The 17,182-nt window shown below is 43.8% G+C and overlaps 1 protein-coding gene across 2 annotated transcripts in view; it reads right to left on the bottom strand.

Moving 5' to 3' along the window:
* Nucleotides 1–988: 988 nt before the first annotated feature.
* atad5a (ATPase family AAA domain containing 5a) overlaps nucleotides 989–17,182 on the bottom strand; it is a 32,444-nt gene continuing 16,250 nt past the window's right edge. For both annotated transcript variants that reach the window (XM_063223497.1, XM_063223489.1), the window contains exons 16-23: nucleotides 16,066–16,245; nucleotides 15,096–15,398; nucleotides 14,534–14,598; nucleotides 14,130–14,310; nucleotides 12,871–13,019; nucleotides 11,722–12,653; nucleotides 10,570–10,719; nucleotides 989–1,194 (exon numbers count right to left, since the gene is read on the bottom strand). In XM_063223497.1, coding sequence (XP_063079567.1) covers nucleotides 1,116–1,194; nucleotides 10,570–10,719; nucleotides 11,722–12,653; nucleotides 12,871–13,019; nucleotides 14,130–14,310; nucleotides 14,534–14,598; nucleotides 15,096–15,398; nucleotides 16,066–16,245 — 2,039 coding nt within the window. In that variant the 3' untranslated portion in view covers nucleotides 989–1,115. The remainder of the gene's footprint in view (nucleotides 1,195–10,569; nucleotides 10,720–11,721; nucleotides 12,654–12,870; nucleotides 13,020–14,129; nucleotides 14,311–14,533; nucleotides 14,599–15,095; nucleotides 15,399–16,065; nucleotides 16,246–17,182) is intronic.

The raw sequence follows: 17,182 nt of genomic DNA, 5'->3' as shown, positions 1-17,182 counted from the left end.
TTGCAGTAACGCCTGCGCATGCGGACACAAAGGTGTTTGATGATCTTTTTATTCATTAACCACCAGACACGTTTTTCAATATTTACTTGTGAACTCCTGCCGACTCCGCAATGAGGTCGAGGCGATATTGTTACACAAACTTTAGCATCTCTCAAAGTGAAATAAGTGCCCATATTGATCTCATCACCCAACAGCCTAGTTGAGAACTTCATTTAGAGATTCTAGGATAGGCTGTCCAGACTCCAGCCTGACATAAACCAACTTTTGGTGGGTAGGATTCAAGTAAAAGTAGATGAATATTACTTGTTATATTTAGATACAATACTAAGAATGTTTGGGCAAAAGTAGATTTTGTCCTATTAAGAACATTAATCTGGCTATTCATCTAAACTGTTAGATACAAAACTACATAGCATTATAATTTGTGGAACAAAAAACAAGTTTTATTTTTCCAGCTTCACAAGAGTAACAAGAGCCACACTTTTTATATAAATACAAACTTTAAGAACTGTGAGGGGAAATTATATAAAGAAAATGTGACATTTTATGACTCCACTTAAAACATGGTGAAAAGCAGAGGTTCACACCCTTCAAAGACCAGATAATGAACACAGTGACTTGCTTTAGAAATTCATCTGCAAGTGTATTTTTTAAACACCTTTACATGTTTTCTTCCAACAAATGTGTCAAATCCAGAAATGTTGCTCTTGATAAAAAAGATCCTATATTAAACTTTTAACAATTGGCAGTATAAAAACATACTGTTACAAAATGTACACTAGATGAATGCAAAAATCAAGGCCACTAATGTGGATATGTTACAGTCTGTACAAAACACACCTTTAACTGTTTACACCACAGGTAACCAACCACACACACACACACACACACACACACACACACACACACACACACACACACACGCACGCACAGGCACAGGCACGCACACACAGGTACACGCACGCACTCACGCACGCACGCACGCGCACACACACACACACACACACACGCACGCACACACACACGCACGCACACACACACACACACGCGCGCGCACACACACACACACACACACACACACACACACACACACCAAACAGAGACACAGACACAGTTCATTGAAAGTCAGACGCCAGAAGCTGAAGAGTTTGTTTTGGAAGACCAAGGTTAATGCTATCCAGGTAGTGCAGGAATCTGAAAGAAAACAGAAAAACAAAGAGGCGTGGTTTAGTATTTTTTGCTGTGACTTTGCATCTGCACACTTTGCCCGCCCCTTCCTTCGCTGCAGCAGACAGCAGGCAGGCTGCAATGATGTGGTTTTGCACTATGGCCCACTACTAAAAGCTGGCTCGAGAGCAGTGGTTATTTCAAGTGATGACTTGTATATTTAAATGTGGTTACACAGCGATATAGCACCACTTCCTGCCTATGCAAATCCCACAAACATATGTGCAGCACAATAGGGAACTGCAAAACATCTACCACATAATAAACACCATTGTGACAATATACAGTCTCACAAAGAACACCCCCTTCCCCCAAGAAGACTGGAGCGTTTGAAAATTTGAAGTCAGCTTGTTTATATTAATTCCTGTATAAATTCATATGGAGGCTTACAGCACAATTTAAATACATGCAAATGTGTCTGGGCAGTCAGGGCCTAATAGTAAGGGTGTTGCTAATGTGCTGTTGCGGTTTCAAGCACTCCCCTGCACCAGCATAGCCTGAGAACTCCCATACTGCCTTTAGTTCTACACAATCGTTTCGATCTGAAAGACAGTATGGCGAGGATGACTCATAACGTCCAAGATCATGGGATCTGTGTCATAATGGCCAAGCATTCCGACCTTTACAGTTTCTCTGCCCAATCAGAGAGCAGGGCAGTGTGTCATAATAGCCAAGTATTCCGGCCCCTATGGAATTTACAATAGGCAACTCCCCAGACCTAATCTCACTTGTGATTAGGTCTGGTGTTAACCAGGCAAGCACCAGCAGGGAGAATATTGGGCATCTCTGACGGCCTCATCTATGCCTGATGTGCACTTGATTAAGGCATTCTAAGCCCAGATTGTTTCAGGGACTGTAAATAATACACTGTACCTTAAAGTGATACTGTCCCATTTTTGGAAATAAGCTTAGTCTACACCTCCCCTTGAGTTAAATAATAAGGTTTTATTGTTCTCCTGTACTTTCAACCATTCTCTGTGTATGGCAGTGCAAACTTTACCTCCATGCTAGCCGTTAACATTGAGTCCTATGAGACCAGCCGGCTGTCAACTGGTCTCATAGGACTCAATGTTAACTGCTAGCTTGGAGGTAAAATTTGCACGGCCATACTCAGAGAACGGTTGAAAGTATAGAGGAACGGTAAAACCTTATTATTCAACTCAAGGAGAGGTGTAAAATAAGCTTATTTCCAAAAATGGGACAGTATCACTTTAAAGAACGGTAAGTGGCATTGGATACAAGACTCGGTTAAGTGCAAGCGCAATAGACAGACTATGATAGGCTACCAGTCTTATCAGTTAATGGCATACACTGCATCTATATCAACACGCTTCATTTAATTTCATTACTATGAACCGAATGCATTCTACTGAAAACATGAATAATGCCATTCAAGGTATGATATATGTAGGCTATATCATAGCCTCATAATGTGCACTGCTCTGCTCTGAAAAGACTTGACTACCATAGTATTATATTACTACAATATTACACAGAGCCTTTAGTAATACATTACAAGTGGGTGATTGGATAACACTTTAGAATAACTACCAAAGAAGCATTATAAACACTTAATTAACATTTAATAATAATTAACATTTAACAAAGCATTTATAGATGTTTGTAAATGAGTAAGAACCAAACTCCGACTGCACAGTGGAGTGGGAATCAACTTCTACTGTGTGAGTTGTATGTGGTTTCATGGCTACTGGTCTTTGGAGGAGAAACTTCCAGGACCGACGCAACTGTGCTGTGTCTGCTGTGTTAACATAATATTTCTTGCCCATTTATAAGCATTAGTAAACATTTTGTTGATAATTAGTTCATTATTTATAAACAGGCATGAAAACGGGTCAGGGGTGAAAAAGGTGAGAAAGGTGCGGCGTGGCGCGGTGGCACGGAGCGGCGGTGGCACGGAGCGGCGGTGTGCTGCAGCGGTGCGCACGCAGGTGTGGTGTGCAGTGGCGTTTTTGGGGGACAGTGTTGTATAAGAGTCATACTAGGGGGGTCTGGGGGCATGGTCTCCCATGGGAGAAAATGTAGCTAAAACCGTCTTTAAATTGTGAATTTTGAGCATACTGTAGCGATCCAAGGACAGTGAACATAAGAAGAACTGCCATCTTCGTTACTTCATGATTGTCATGCTGTCATGTCTGATGAGGGGGGCAGGCAGATAGATAGATAGATAGATAGATAGATAGATAGATAGATAGATAGATAGATAGATAGATAGATAGATAGATAGATAGATAGATAGATAGATAGATAGATAGATAGATAGATAGATAGATAGATAGATAGATAGATAAAATGGGTTTTGGTTCTCAACCTTAAAAAAAAAAAATTCCCCCTTGACCTCATCATACGATTCCTAACACCCCATTGACCTCATCAAAACCCTGCCAATGCCAATAAAATAGACTAATGCCCCCCAATGGCATAAGCACCCCTCCTCACTATCCAATGTCCCCTCAACGCTTGCCTGGTTGTGATCTCGTTTGAACAGTTAATCATCATATTTCAGACAACTTGTAATACAAAAAAATCTTTGTCACAGTTTGGATAAACTACTGAAATTGTATCCAAACTACTCACATTTTAGTCCATTCACCTAGTATATCTGTTTCCCTATGAAAAAAATAGGAAAGCTCCAACTTTGACCGTGAAAAAAACTGTTTGACCGTGTTCCACTAAATATAAATCGGTAGATTTTTAATATGTCATTTAGATGTAGGCTACCAAGGGATTACAAAAAACTTGGCATGATTCCTATAACAATTTGTCCCGTGTCAAACGATTGACTAAGTTAGGCTTCGCTCTTTCTCCCTCTCCCTCTCTCTCGTGCGTGCTATAAGAAGCCGCAGCATATGATTCGAAGCATGATGCTTCGCGTAGCCTGTATGCGCTTCTTCCCCATACTAGATACTTTCGCCATTTCGTAGCGCACAGACCCGTTAAAATAGCCGTCAGGAAAACGTGCCGTAGGCCTACCCAAGCTTTCATTAACGGAGCTCTTTTGAGAATAAATACTTTTTCACGTGGGCAGGGCAAATGCGGTTTCAAATTATTAGGAAAATCAGCTTAACCACTGTGGCTAACAACATCCACTCACTTCTCATCGAAATGCTTGCGTCCTGATGTTCTCATAACAAGAATCATGATCTCAAATAGCTACCTCTCTGGGAAACGTGTATCTGTGACAGATCGTTTGGACATTTTCTTATAATCAGAGATGTTCTAGAACTACGCCAGCCACCAAAGCGGCACCTGTTTTAAACTGCGCTTTCAAAGAAAAGTATGAAGGGCGGGACTTAGATTGAGGTCGTTCACGTTATTGGCTGTGCCGACAGCAACAAATGTGGTGATTGGCCAAACATCATTGTCAGTTGTGTAATCTCTCCTGAAACTGGATGAAGTTTTCTGCGGTAGAGCGCTACACAATGATACAGTAAGTTGGCGCTACACTTTTCTCCTCGCTCGACCCCCCCCCTAAAATTTTCTCCTCGGATCTACACGATTCACAGAAATGACCCATTTTGATTTCAAAATGGCGAATTTCGCCGAAAGGTGAGGGATTTTCATGCCTGTATAAAGCTGTTTACAGGTAGCTATTCTACAGTGTTACCGGTGATTGCTAGCCTAGAAATCTAGACGCCCCTAGCGACCGCAAATTGAATTTGCTCCCGGGGGCAGTCTAGCGGACCCCGGTCGTTTTGCGAGGCTGAAAGTTATCCGATGACAGGGCCAATCAAATCGCGAGGGGGGCCGGGCTACCTAGTAAACAGGAAACTTTCTAAGAAGAAGCATGGTGTCCGTCCGTGCTACGTACAGCACGAAAGTGTTTACTTAATTTAAAAAGCCTGGATGATAATACATTTCGTGGCTGACATGGATTGATGTAATAATACACCATGAACTTATCGGACACAAATAGATCTCAACACATTACCATTTGATCATTCAATGTTTTAAACTAGCTCGGTAAGCTAAGTTGAGCATTTTACAGAACCAGATAGTCACACGCTATTATCAGACCACCACTGTAGGTGTAGAATGAAATTGCGGCCCCAATTTCTAATAAGACACATGCCATTAACCCTCTGGGCGCCACAGGCGACTTTTGTCGACGAGATGCCGTATTGTATAAAACGGTCGTTTTTTTCAAATAGGATATCAAATGTAGTTCAACTTCCACCTCTATAGGTGGCAGACATGTTTTACTTCAGTTCTAAACACATTGGGACACCTTATATGGTATTTTGTTTAAGAAAACTACAAAACTACAAACCGCGTTCATTGCGGAAGTAACTCCTCCCCTGTGAAACAACTCGAAAGACGGAAGCAACTCTGCCGTGACATTACGTGGATAATTCTACTGAATAAACGACCAAATGCATTCAAATGGTAACTTGTCATGGTTGTACATATGTATTCATCATATATTTCGCCCCTAAATGAGGTAATATGCAAACAGGAGTGTATTTTCTGCCGCAGTAGAACTTACCATGTTATGGTGCCTGAGGGAGACTATCGATAGCTTATTTGTCGATCATGGAGACTGTAACAGGAAAACCCTTCATTCATTCACTTGTAAGTACACAATAGAAGTGTTTGTTTCTGCAGGAGACTTATATAATGAGGAAGGGAAGGTTTTTCCGATCAAGACGCGAGGTAAATATTGCGTGCTGCTTTGTAGGCTATACTGTCGCTATGCTGGCGACGTTCATTGCAACGGGGGATGAGGAAGCGCGTCGTAATTTGCCTGTTACAGACTCAATAGTCAACACCTGCAGGGTGACAGGGGTCGGGATGTTTGTAGAGGAGCTTGTATACTAAGTAGAAAAGTAAATGAAGACAAAAGAAGTGTGCATATTCCTGCCAACAGCGGGGGATGTTGAGTGGGAGGCGCCTGAGACACACAGGTCTCGTGCCCATTCTACTCGGTGCAAATTGGAATCGCAGTTCACGCTACTCGACACTGTTTGTGCCGTCTGCAGGTCTAAATAAATAGCAATGCTATTCTAATAATATAATAATAGTAATAACTATGTCAAATTGCGGCCTGACTGAGTCTATTAGCAACAGAAAATTGTGATACCAGCTGGGGTTTGGTGCATCAGAATGACATCGGCGATAGCCTATGGTACATCCGTTTTGGGCAAAAACCTTTGGCGCCGAGAGGGTTAAAAACGAGACATTTGGGAGCTTTGAAAGTCTTTGAGTAGCTTACTAAATAGATGGGATCGATAGTCTGGCTAGTGGGAGCGAGCTGACCGGGGAGCGTCCTGCGTTGGGAGCGACAATCAGGGAAAGTTATGGGTATACAGCTAGCTAGCTAACACCGAACATGCCATGTTGACAACAATCATAAATATAACCATTTAAAGGTGCCCTATTATGCTATTTAGAATAACTTTCATTGTTAATATTTTGCTTTACTGTGGTTAGTGGAGTTAATTTTGAATGATCACTTGTTTTCATGTCCATTATTTTTTATCATTGTGTACATGCACCCTACGCCGCCTGTTTGAAACGCGTGGAAGTGCAGAATGTTAGACCCTTCAACATTCTGAAATCTCGGCGCGTTTCATCAAGCATTCTATTACTAATATTACGTCAGCAGCACAGCTGTTTTTGACCTGGAATCCAACCCTGTAGCCTAAAGTTGACCGCCAAATAGTTCACCCAATGTCCACAATTAATCTGAAAAGGACGCATCATAAGTCCCACGTTGTTATTTGTGCACCTTGCTGTGTCATTTTGCTGAAACCCAGTCCCTATCCAATGCGAGTCTTCCGTGCATGGTTCAGTTTGATTTCAAAATCGCTTGGGACAATTAGGCTGCCATTAATCTGAGAAAGGGTTGAAAGTGCTGGGTACAGGCTATTGCTTCCGATTTGAGGTTTCATGAAATAATACGCATATTGCATATGATGCGTAATAACGCGATTGTGACCATATTTTTAAAAAAAAAACAAAAAAAAAACTAATAGCCATCTGCGCTGTCTTGTTTATTTCTGATATCCTGCGCTGAAGAATCTTTATCTCAAACATTATTAACGCAACAGTAGGGGCCTGATTGGTTAACCCGCTGTCTAGCCTTGCATACTGTAGCCCTAAAGTTGAAGTTATCAGCCAAGTTTACTGCTCGCAAACAGACAAGTGTCGCGCTGGTCTAGGTGGGAGAAGTCTAGATCTGCTGTTGACAGGTGGAAATTTGAAGACACAAAGAATGTTCTGGGATTGAAATCAGATCACATTCCCTTGTTAATGACAAGTTAACCTTCACAAAATAGGCTATCCAATAAGATAATCATCTGCAATTGCTGTACACAGTTCAAAGGATAGGCCTATTTATTCAGCGAAGTTGTGGACATTTTCTTCGCTCCCGCGGCAGCCCCCATCTGGCTGTCAAAGACGCAGTCCGAAATTGAAAGAGTGCGCCCAGTAAGACAAGGGCACGACTTGTCGGACTCAAACCTATCAATTCAACCGTCTGTCAGTGATATCGTAACACCCTATTTGTGATATGAACACGTGTTCAAATTCGTCCTGTGGTCAATTTGCAAGCCAGACTGAATAGGCTACTGAGCGCACGCGTTGTTGGCTTTTACAAATGAGTTCCTGTTTGCTCGTTGTCTGTAGGCCTAATGCACAATGGTGATAGGCTATGCTTCATAAAAATACATTTCAATGTAGGCCTATTTTCAGGTGCATGGTTTCATTTTAGTAACTGCATTTCTATTTAGTCCCCAGCAGAAATGATGCGCCCACTGGATTGGAAGCGCAATGGGCAGTCCTCGATGGATTGGTTTGGTTTCATACTGGGTCTTATAATAACGCCTAGGCCTAGTCTCGGTTTCGTGTTTTTTTGTTCGCAATTATCGACAGGACAGGCTTTTTTTTACATAGGCCTAACAATAGGCCCTATCCGTTTCAGTTTCATTATTTTTGGCATGCCGCCCGACGACTCGACCAGTTTTAAACGACGTCAAGCCAATATCCACGTTGCTCTTGCAGATATGATGAACAAAACTGCGTTGCATTTTAATTACTGAATTGTAGCCTACGCATAGCCTATACTAACTGGCTAATCATTGCTGATGCAAACGGCTGCTGGTCATGTCGTGATACCTATTTGGATAACATCAGCGCACGTCTTCTAATTAATGTTATGCTTCAAGCGGCAATACAAGTGTAGGGTTTTCACATCTTACCAAACAAAAGTTAGTCTTGCCAACAGCATATGCAAAACGGCCCTGAAGCGAATAGAGAGAGAAAGGAGAGATTCGAGTCTTTCACCCACTTGGAAGTGTTTTGGATTCTCAGTGCGCAACTGCGTTAACGCGTTCTGCCTGTGTTCGACCTTCCTCATTCAACTGTTTCTGACCCATAGCCATAGGCCTACCAAACCGGTATTTTATCAATGTAAAATGCAGCTTTAATTTCACAATGAAACAAAAATATATAACTTGGGCCACAGGTGAGTGTAGCCTCCAGTCTAGACCCGATGCTGTAGCCTATTGACGGAGCCGATTTATGAATTGAAAAAAAAAAACATGCGTAATGGAATAAACTTGTGGATGGCGAAATCCTACACTATCCTTGTAGGCTACACTATTCGTGTACACTATTTTGTACACTGAGTGGTGTATTCACAAAAAGGATACATCTCATCACAATAGCCTACTGTCAAATTCAGATAGGCCTAGGCTATGTGGCTGCGATGAACAAATGCGCATTAGGTCTGTCTCTGCAATTAATAAATGGTCTGTGACATCGTCAACACTCCATCCCATAAGCAGCAATGTTAGGTACAGCATGACGTAGACCCGTACCGGAAACAAAAGCTATAGAATGTTGAAAACCCAACCACGCGTTCTCTGACAGTTGAGAAATAGCGTTCCTGCGGCAGAGAAATTCTCCCCCAAGAGGCCAATTTGTGAAATGCAGCTTTCACCAAGCTTTTACATACAACAGATGCTGTGTAACCCAATAAATTGGTAGTGGACATGAAAAAGCATAATAGGACCCCTTTAACAAGCCCCAAATTGCTTGACATTTCGCTGATTGATCGAGGAGGGCCATGTGGTTGAAAACGAGGCATTTTTGAACTGTATAAGTGAATGACAAAAAGACCAACAAAGGTCGGCGTCTGCGCCTTGAACTTAATGCTCGTGTATTGCTTGGTGCGAGCACTCCCAAAAAAGTCGTAATCACTCAAAATAATGGAAAAAAGGAGGCGCACACAAGACTTGTGTGAAAAAGTGTATTGAAGCCGAAAATATACAACAGAAGTCTAAGGATTAACTGGAGAGACAGACGTTTCGGAGCTAGTCCATTCTCAATGTCCTACTGGAGACATTGAAAATGGACTAGCTCCGAAACGTCTGTCTCTCCAGTTAATCCTTAGACTTCTGTTGTATATTTTCGGCTTCAATACACTTTTTCACACAAGTCTTGTGTGCGCCTCCTTTTTTCCATTAGTTTGATTGAACTGTATAAGTGAAAACACGATTTATTAGGAAACTTGTTTGTGGCTGTGGTCATCACACGCTTTCACTGCTACGACGGCTGGAAGTTGCCGCTTCACCTACAAAGAGGCCCTCGCTAGTGGCTAGCTAACCTGTCGTCAATAACAGAGCTAGGTATCCAGCCTTGTATTATATGCCTGCCCCAAATTCTAATAAGATCCATGTCATTAAAAACGAGACATTTGGGAGCTTTGAAAGTCTGTAAGTCGCTTACTAAATAGATGGGAATGACACCTAGTCTACCGAGCTAGCGGCTAGCCATGTATTAGTTATGGGTATACAGCTAGCTAACACCGAACATGCCATGTTGACAACAATCATAAATATAACCATTTAACAAGCCCCACATTGCTCGACATTTCGCTGATTGATCAAGGAGGGCCATGTGGTTGAAAACGATGCATTTTTGAACTGTATAAGTGAAAACACGATTTATTAGGAAACTTGTTTGTGGCTGTGGTCATCACACGAATTCACTGCTACGACGGCTCGAAGTTGCCGCTGCACCTACAAAGGGGCGTGTCGCGTGTACGTTGTGAAAGACAGCTGTGACGTTACACAGAAGTGTGTGGGGATTGGTTGTTCCACCATCCTATTGCGTGACGTTGAGTGCTGAAGCAACCGTTTATCCCGCCCACACTGCCGCCCAGCCCTCCTAGACCCTGGTACAGCTTTTTGCTGTACGGGTCTGGCTGCGCTAGGCTAGGTGATTGACACTCTGCTGACAGTACATGTATAAAGAGGCAGATGAAAATTAGGCATGATAACATTCAGTCTCTTTAACATGGGGCAGAAGTGGTGTGTTTACCTCCGTTTGATTTTGCCTTGCTCCTTGAGCTGCTCTGATCTGCAGATGGTGCGCAGGGCTGGGAGGAGGTCCATGGCCACCGCAGGCCTGCTGCTGCCCACTCTGGAGCTACACACACTCCTCATCAGCTCACTCCTCCGCTGGACTGACCTACACACACACACACACACAGACACACACACACACACACATTTGACATGCAAAACACAGATTTCGTTACTTCAAGCAATGTGGCGTCAGATTAAATCTAAGATTAACCCTTGGCATCCACCGTGTGATCTAACTTCATACTACTGATGGTTTAGCAGCCACAGTCATTATTACTGAAAATGACTAGTCTTACTCTGCGTAGGCTGTTTAACCGATTACAATGCATTGAAACTAACTTGAGCATTCATTTAAAAAGTATGTTAAGTCAATTAATCGATCCTTCACTGATCTATAAAATGGGAAAAAACCTAAAATGGTAATGCCCGCATGTGTGAGGGAGAGGGCAGTTTTATTAGAATGTTCCACAAGGCTTCTGATCTGGACATACCGGTAAACAATTTATCATGGTCAAATTACTGAAGGAATACCAAACGTGTCCAATATCAGATTATTACTACATAAACTTCCAGGTATGAGATTTGTATCTTCATGTAAACAATGCCAGTAACCTTTTGTTTTTCTGTTCTGTTCGTCTTCCAGTAATGGCTTTTGAAGGAGGGGTTGCTTGTGCATTCCTAAATACCTGTATAACTAGCGTTTCACACCAGTCACTTCCTTTAGGTATTTAAGTGTAGCCAAGAAGAAAACACTGACTTGGGCGCCACCATGACCTCACAAACATTGTAGCAGAGAGACTGGATAATACTCCTAGAATCTCTGATTGTACTTGTTGCACAGTACGGCCCTTAATTATTTAATCATGCTGCATAACAATAGTAAAAGTCAGCAGATGATAAACTGGTAATTTCAAAAGGATACCCAGGATACCAAAAATTTAGCGATTGTTTCAACAAAACTGAAGGAAAAGGATCCCTGATCCAGGCAGTCAGCTCATTTAAAAAGTCTTTATTTTGTGGACAAACGCATTAAAACTCGTGTATTGATCCTACGGGCTTAATCAGGGTGTGATTTACAGTTTAGCGATTGGTGTATGTGACTCACCCCGGCTGGCACAATGCGTGCTGCGGCATGATGCTGAAGGCCTGTCTATGAGGGGCCACGGGGAGAGTGATCTCTTCCAGCGCCATCTTCCTCACTCCCTCCTCCTCCACCTCCTGCAGAGCCTGCACGGCCCCCCAGGCTAGCTCCACCCGGGCCCTGCACCTCCCGAAGCTCAGGCTCTCCACTGCCGCCCGGATCTCCCTCCCTTGCTCCTCCATGGCCCAGTGGCGACCCGCCCGCCCGCCGGCGCCGCACTCCACCCGGGCCTCGTCCGTCAGCCCGCTACGGATCTCAGTCGGAGCCCAGCCGTACTCAGCAGAGGGTGTGCTACAGCCGCCCTCTATCGTCACCTGGGACGCCGGGCACAGCAAAGAGGCGTCCAGGTACGACATGTGGTCCAGGAAGTCAGCCATGGCTCCCAAAGCCGAGGACACTGGGACACCGGCCTTCCGTTCCGCTTCAGTCAGCTTCACTCTTCGTCTCACGACGGGGGGCTTCACAACAGGTGGAGGCTCCACCGACGTGTGTGCAGAGGTGGAGGTAGGCCTGGCCAGGGAGAGGAAGCCGTCGTCGGAGTCCGAGTCGGACTGGAAGGGGCCCCTGTTCTCTGCATGGGTATGCTTCTTCTGCCTCATCCGGGAGGAGACTTTGAGAGGACTGGCCTCGTCTTCAGTGTCCACCAGATGAGAAGGCTTAGTGTTGGGGATGGGAGTGCCAGGCTGGAGAGGGAGGGGAGCGATTGCAGAGGCTGGAGCTGGGTCAGGGGCAGCCTGGTCTGGCTCAGTCTTGTGTGCTGATGGTATGGAGAGGGAGAGCGCGAGCAAGCGTGTGGGTAGTGGGAGAAGTGCCTCCATGTTGGAGTAGAGCAGGTTGTGGCCTGTCCTCCCGGCTTCAACCAGCAGATCCCAGCAGATCGGGTTGGCAGACTCACCCTACACAAGACATTACACATTAAGAGATGCTTTTATCAAAAGTGATTTATAAAAAGAGGACACGAAAGCTACATATGACCCTGCATATTATACTTTCAGGCAGTGCTCCATACATCAATGATGATATTTTACTTCGAAAAATACTCTGACAATCAAAATATGAATGGGTTTTGTACAATGAAAAGAAATACAATATGCACACCTCCCTGACACCTACCTTTAAGAAATCAGGCAGGCTGCCCTGCTGTTGAATGTTGAGGAGGCCAAGGAGACTGCTGGTACAGTTACTCTCACAGGGGGGAAGGTCAGGCTTGCCATTCTGCTCAGCAGTTGCCACACTCTCACTCTCCTGCACTGCCTGGGTGCCTAGTAATCAGAAAAGGAATAGTTGAATTAAATTGAGGTATACGTGTTAAATTTAAGTTAAAATATTCCCCACTTTCTGACACTTAGATGAAGTAGCAAACAATACAAAGGGCAAGTTCAATATTTATGACACAAAGAAGTTGCGGAGATGGTGGGCAGATGTCTTTTTCACTACTGACACCAAGTGGCAGAAATTGGTATTCCAACAGTAGATGGACACCAAACACAGTGGGCATACAGATCCTGGCCATATAATTAGAATATCATGAAAAAGTTATTTGATTTCCATAATTCCATCAAACAAATGAATGATTGGAATAGTTTAAAAAAATGGGCAAAAATGCATCTACAATCCATGAACATTATACATTATTAATTTAAATACATTATTTATGAAATAAATAAAATAAACAAATTATTATGGAAATAAATAAACTTTCAAGATATTCTAATAATATGTCCAGGATCTGTATGATCATGTACACTAAAGCCAGCAAAACGTGCCATCAGAAGAACAAGTGTCAAATGCTAAAAATGCCACGACAATGGCAAATGAGATGGACACATACACAAGCAAATTGAGCAGCATGCCTAGTATGACTTGTGCTATACAAATAAAGTATTGTATGAATTGTGCTATACAGATAAAGTCTTGTATGACTTGTGTAATACAAATAAAGTTTTTTTTACCAGCTATGGGAATGAAGGAGTTCTTATAAATAGCTTCTCTGGCCAAAGGCAATGTGAATCTTCTGCCATAAGGAAGCAGATTAACATAAGAATGGAGTGGGTGGGAGGGATCCAGGAGGATGGAATTGGTCTTCAGATCATTCAGCTATTTCGGATGAATGCCTATTAGAATAAGTTAGCAGGCAAATGAGCTATTTAGTTTGCTAAATACTGTATAATATGTTGAATGAATGAATGAATGAATTAATTAATTAATGAAATAGATGAAAATGGCACAGTAAAGTGGATTTTGGTAGATCTTTGACATCTGTGGTGCGATTATGGGAGCCCTGGGTAAATCTGCTCCAGTGTGGATCCCCGGCCATGAAAAAAACTTTGATGGCTGCTGTAAGGGATGCCCTAGTGCTGGTGGCGGTGTACCTGTGAGTGTGGGTAGGCCTGCGCGGGGGCCAGAGGCTCCGCTGCGTATCCAGAGCTGCAGTTGCAGCAGAGACTGCCGGACGTCCCCCCCAGTGCAGCGCAGCAGGGACGCCACGTCCTCCGCACCCACTCGCACACTCTCCGCCACACACAGCAGACGCAGGTAGCTGCTCAGGTCCGTCTGACAACACACACACACACACACACACACACACACACACACACACACACACACACACACACACACACACACACACACACACACACACACACACACACACACACACACACACACACACACACACACACACACTTTAGAATCAACAATTAGCAGTGAGGAAGAAACGAATTTAGAGGTGAGGGATTTTTATCACACAAACAGATGCCACACATTGTGACCTTACCACGGAGGGAGTGTCAAAGTGAATTTCTTCGAGGTAGCCATCGAATGAGGTCCTAAACATTGGATCTATTGCAAAACAAGTACACACAATTAAAAAGCATACAAAAAACACAAGGCAACCAAAGCAAAAGAATGGCAAAACATTTTCTACTATTGTCCCCATACCAAAAGCAACCACTCAATGCAAGGTAGCCATCGAACGAGGTCTTAAATGTTGACTATTTAAACAACAAATACATTCATGATTTTTTTTTTTTTTAAATGAAAAGACAGTAAAAGATCAAATTCAACCTTAAAAGTTAAACATTTTTCCTTAGTACCACACCCTCCTAAAACAAGCATGCCAAACTACAGACGCACCCCTCTGGCGGTGCAAGCATGATCTAATGCAAAATGAAAATATGCAATGCAATCAAAGCAGAGCAGGCCAAAACATTGACCAGAAGGGCTGTTCTGTCCTGCATCTCCACACCAAAACCAAATGAACAATACCTATGAATAGCCCTCAAATTCTGACTCTGAATACCAAAAGCAGGCATCATCCCTCAGTGCCAGAGACTCACCGCTGGTGGTGAGGATGACGGGCCTCTTGGTGGTGCTCATGAAGGTCTTGATGGCGGCCAGGAAGCCGGAGTCGTCATCAAAGATGACGTCCACCTCCTCAAACAGGATGAGCGACGTGGCCGTCCGCTTGCCCTGCTCCTCTCCCTGGGCCTTGGACGCAGCAGGGGCTGGGGCTGGGGCTGGTGCTGATGTCACTGGTGGGGTGACTGTTGCTGGTGGCGTTATAGTGCTTGGTGCTACTGCTGGTGGAGAGGAGAGGTCGTCGGCCTTGGACTTGGCTCTCTTGCGAGGGCTCTTGCACGCTGTCAGGGAGCACATCGCATAGGCATCGCAAGACGGGTCATGAGATTCATAGAGCAGCAATTGTAGTGAAAGCGCATAATTATTTAGTATGCTTGCGAGCAAGCATACTAATAGCATTGTCTCTGCGGAAAAGTTTCACATTCTATTTAATTTCTCCTGTCCGACAGCTGGTGCTTTCAGCACTGAATGTTCATCACATGCTCCCATGCCATGAATACTCAGTGCTGAAAGCACCGCCTGGAGGTCATCCCAAACTCTTGACCTTCTAGAGAGCATTTCGATCCAGGGATATAATTAATGTTCAGCATCATGGTATTTTTCTTTTGGCTGATTATCAGCAGATCAGATCACAAGTGAGATAAGGTCTGGAAACCTGCCTACTGTAAATCCCGTAGGGACTGTGTGGTTTACGATTGACGACGGGTGCGTTACAAATGTGTATCATTTGGCATATGCAGCCATAGCCAATCGTGTCAGTTGTATCTATTCAAACAAACTGCAATCATTGCCTTTCCACCCCTCCCTGTTCTGATTGGAGGCCATGATCTTGTCCATTCTGAGGGTATAGACTCCACGCTGTCTTTTTCTTTACTACAGCAATGAAATGCAGCCATGCATACTATTAAGACAATATACACAATATAAACAATAACAAGGCATTACTACCTGGCTGTAGTGGCTTGGCGTCAGCTCCAGTGTCCTTAGTTGGCGTCGGCTTGCTGCCCATTTTGAAGAAGTTGGCCAGAGAGGTGGGGGCCAGGGAGCCGCGCTTGGTGGGCCCCCGCCGCGGAGACTGGGGAGGCTTGTGCGGGGAGGACACCACCCGTCTAGGAGAGTTCACTTTGCCTATTAGGGATGTAAGACATACAAATAGTTTTATTACAGACCATATGTCACAGGAGAATTATGTGTGCACAGCATACACTGCTTGATGAATTCCCTGCCATTGTTATCTTGGAATATGCCAGTTAAACAAAATCCATTGATGGGATATATCCAGCATATTGAGCATATACAGTTGTTGAATTTACACTTGACCAACTGCAGAATCCCCAGATCATTTGCATATTTACACATTTGCTTAAATGTAGGTGTAGTATTTTCATTACCATGCACAACTGCCGTTAAATGTCCCTGAGAAAGAAAAAAAAATATTGTCCATAGTACTACTATCTAAAGAGACTGTAAAAAGCCCGACACATGAAACAAAGTGTGATGTTTTTAATTTATTGTAATGTTGGAGCAGTTCAGGATGCAAGGCAGGACACACTCTTATCTTCATCACTGAAGGATAAATAATTAAATTGTTCTTCGCAGTGGTGGCAAAGAGAATGACCAACTATCTCTTGGAGAATAAGTATATTGACACCAGTTGCCAAAAAAGCGGGTGTCCCAGGATTCCCGGGCTGCGTTGAACATTCAGCCATGATTTGGGATCAGATTCAGACAGCCAAGCGGGAGAAGTCTGACCTGCATGTGGTTTGGCTGGATCTGGAAAATGCCTACGGCTCTGTCCCTCACCAGCTCATCACCTTTGCCCTAGAATTCTTCCACATCCCAACCTGCATCCAGAGGCTGGTTTCCAATGATTTCAGCAGTTTCCAAGTTTGCTACACCATACAGGCAACAACCACCAGCTGGCACCAACTCCAGAAAGGGATTGCAATGGGCTGCTCTGTCTCTCCCATCATCTTCACGGCAGCCTTTGAGGTGATCTTGATTGGCGGGAGGCAGATGGGACGAGGAGTAAAATCACAGTCAGGCCAGCGGCTACCACCCCTGC

Source organism: Engraulis encrasicolus, chromosome 2 (genome assembly GCF_034702125.1).
Source record: "Engraulis encrasicolus isolate BLACKSEA-1 chromosome 2, IST_EnEncr_1.0, whole genome shotgun sequence".
Lineage (NCBI taxonomy): Eukaryota > Metazoa > Chordata > Actinopteri > Clupeiformes > Engraulidae > Engraulis > Engraulis encrasicolus.
The sequence above is the reverse complement of the archived record's forward strand: the minus strand, read 5'-3'. Positions and strand labels throughout refer to the sequence as shown.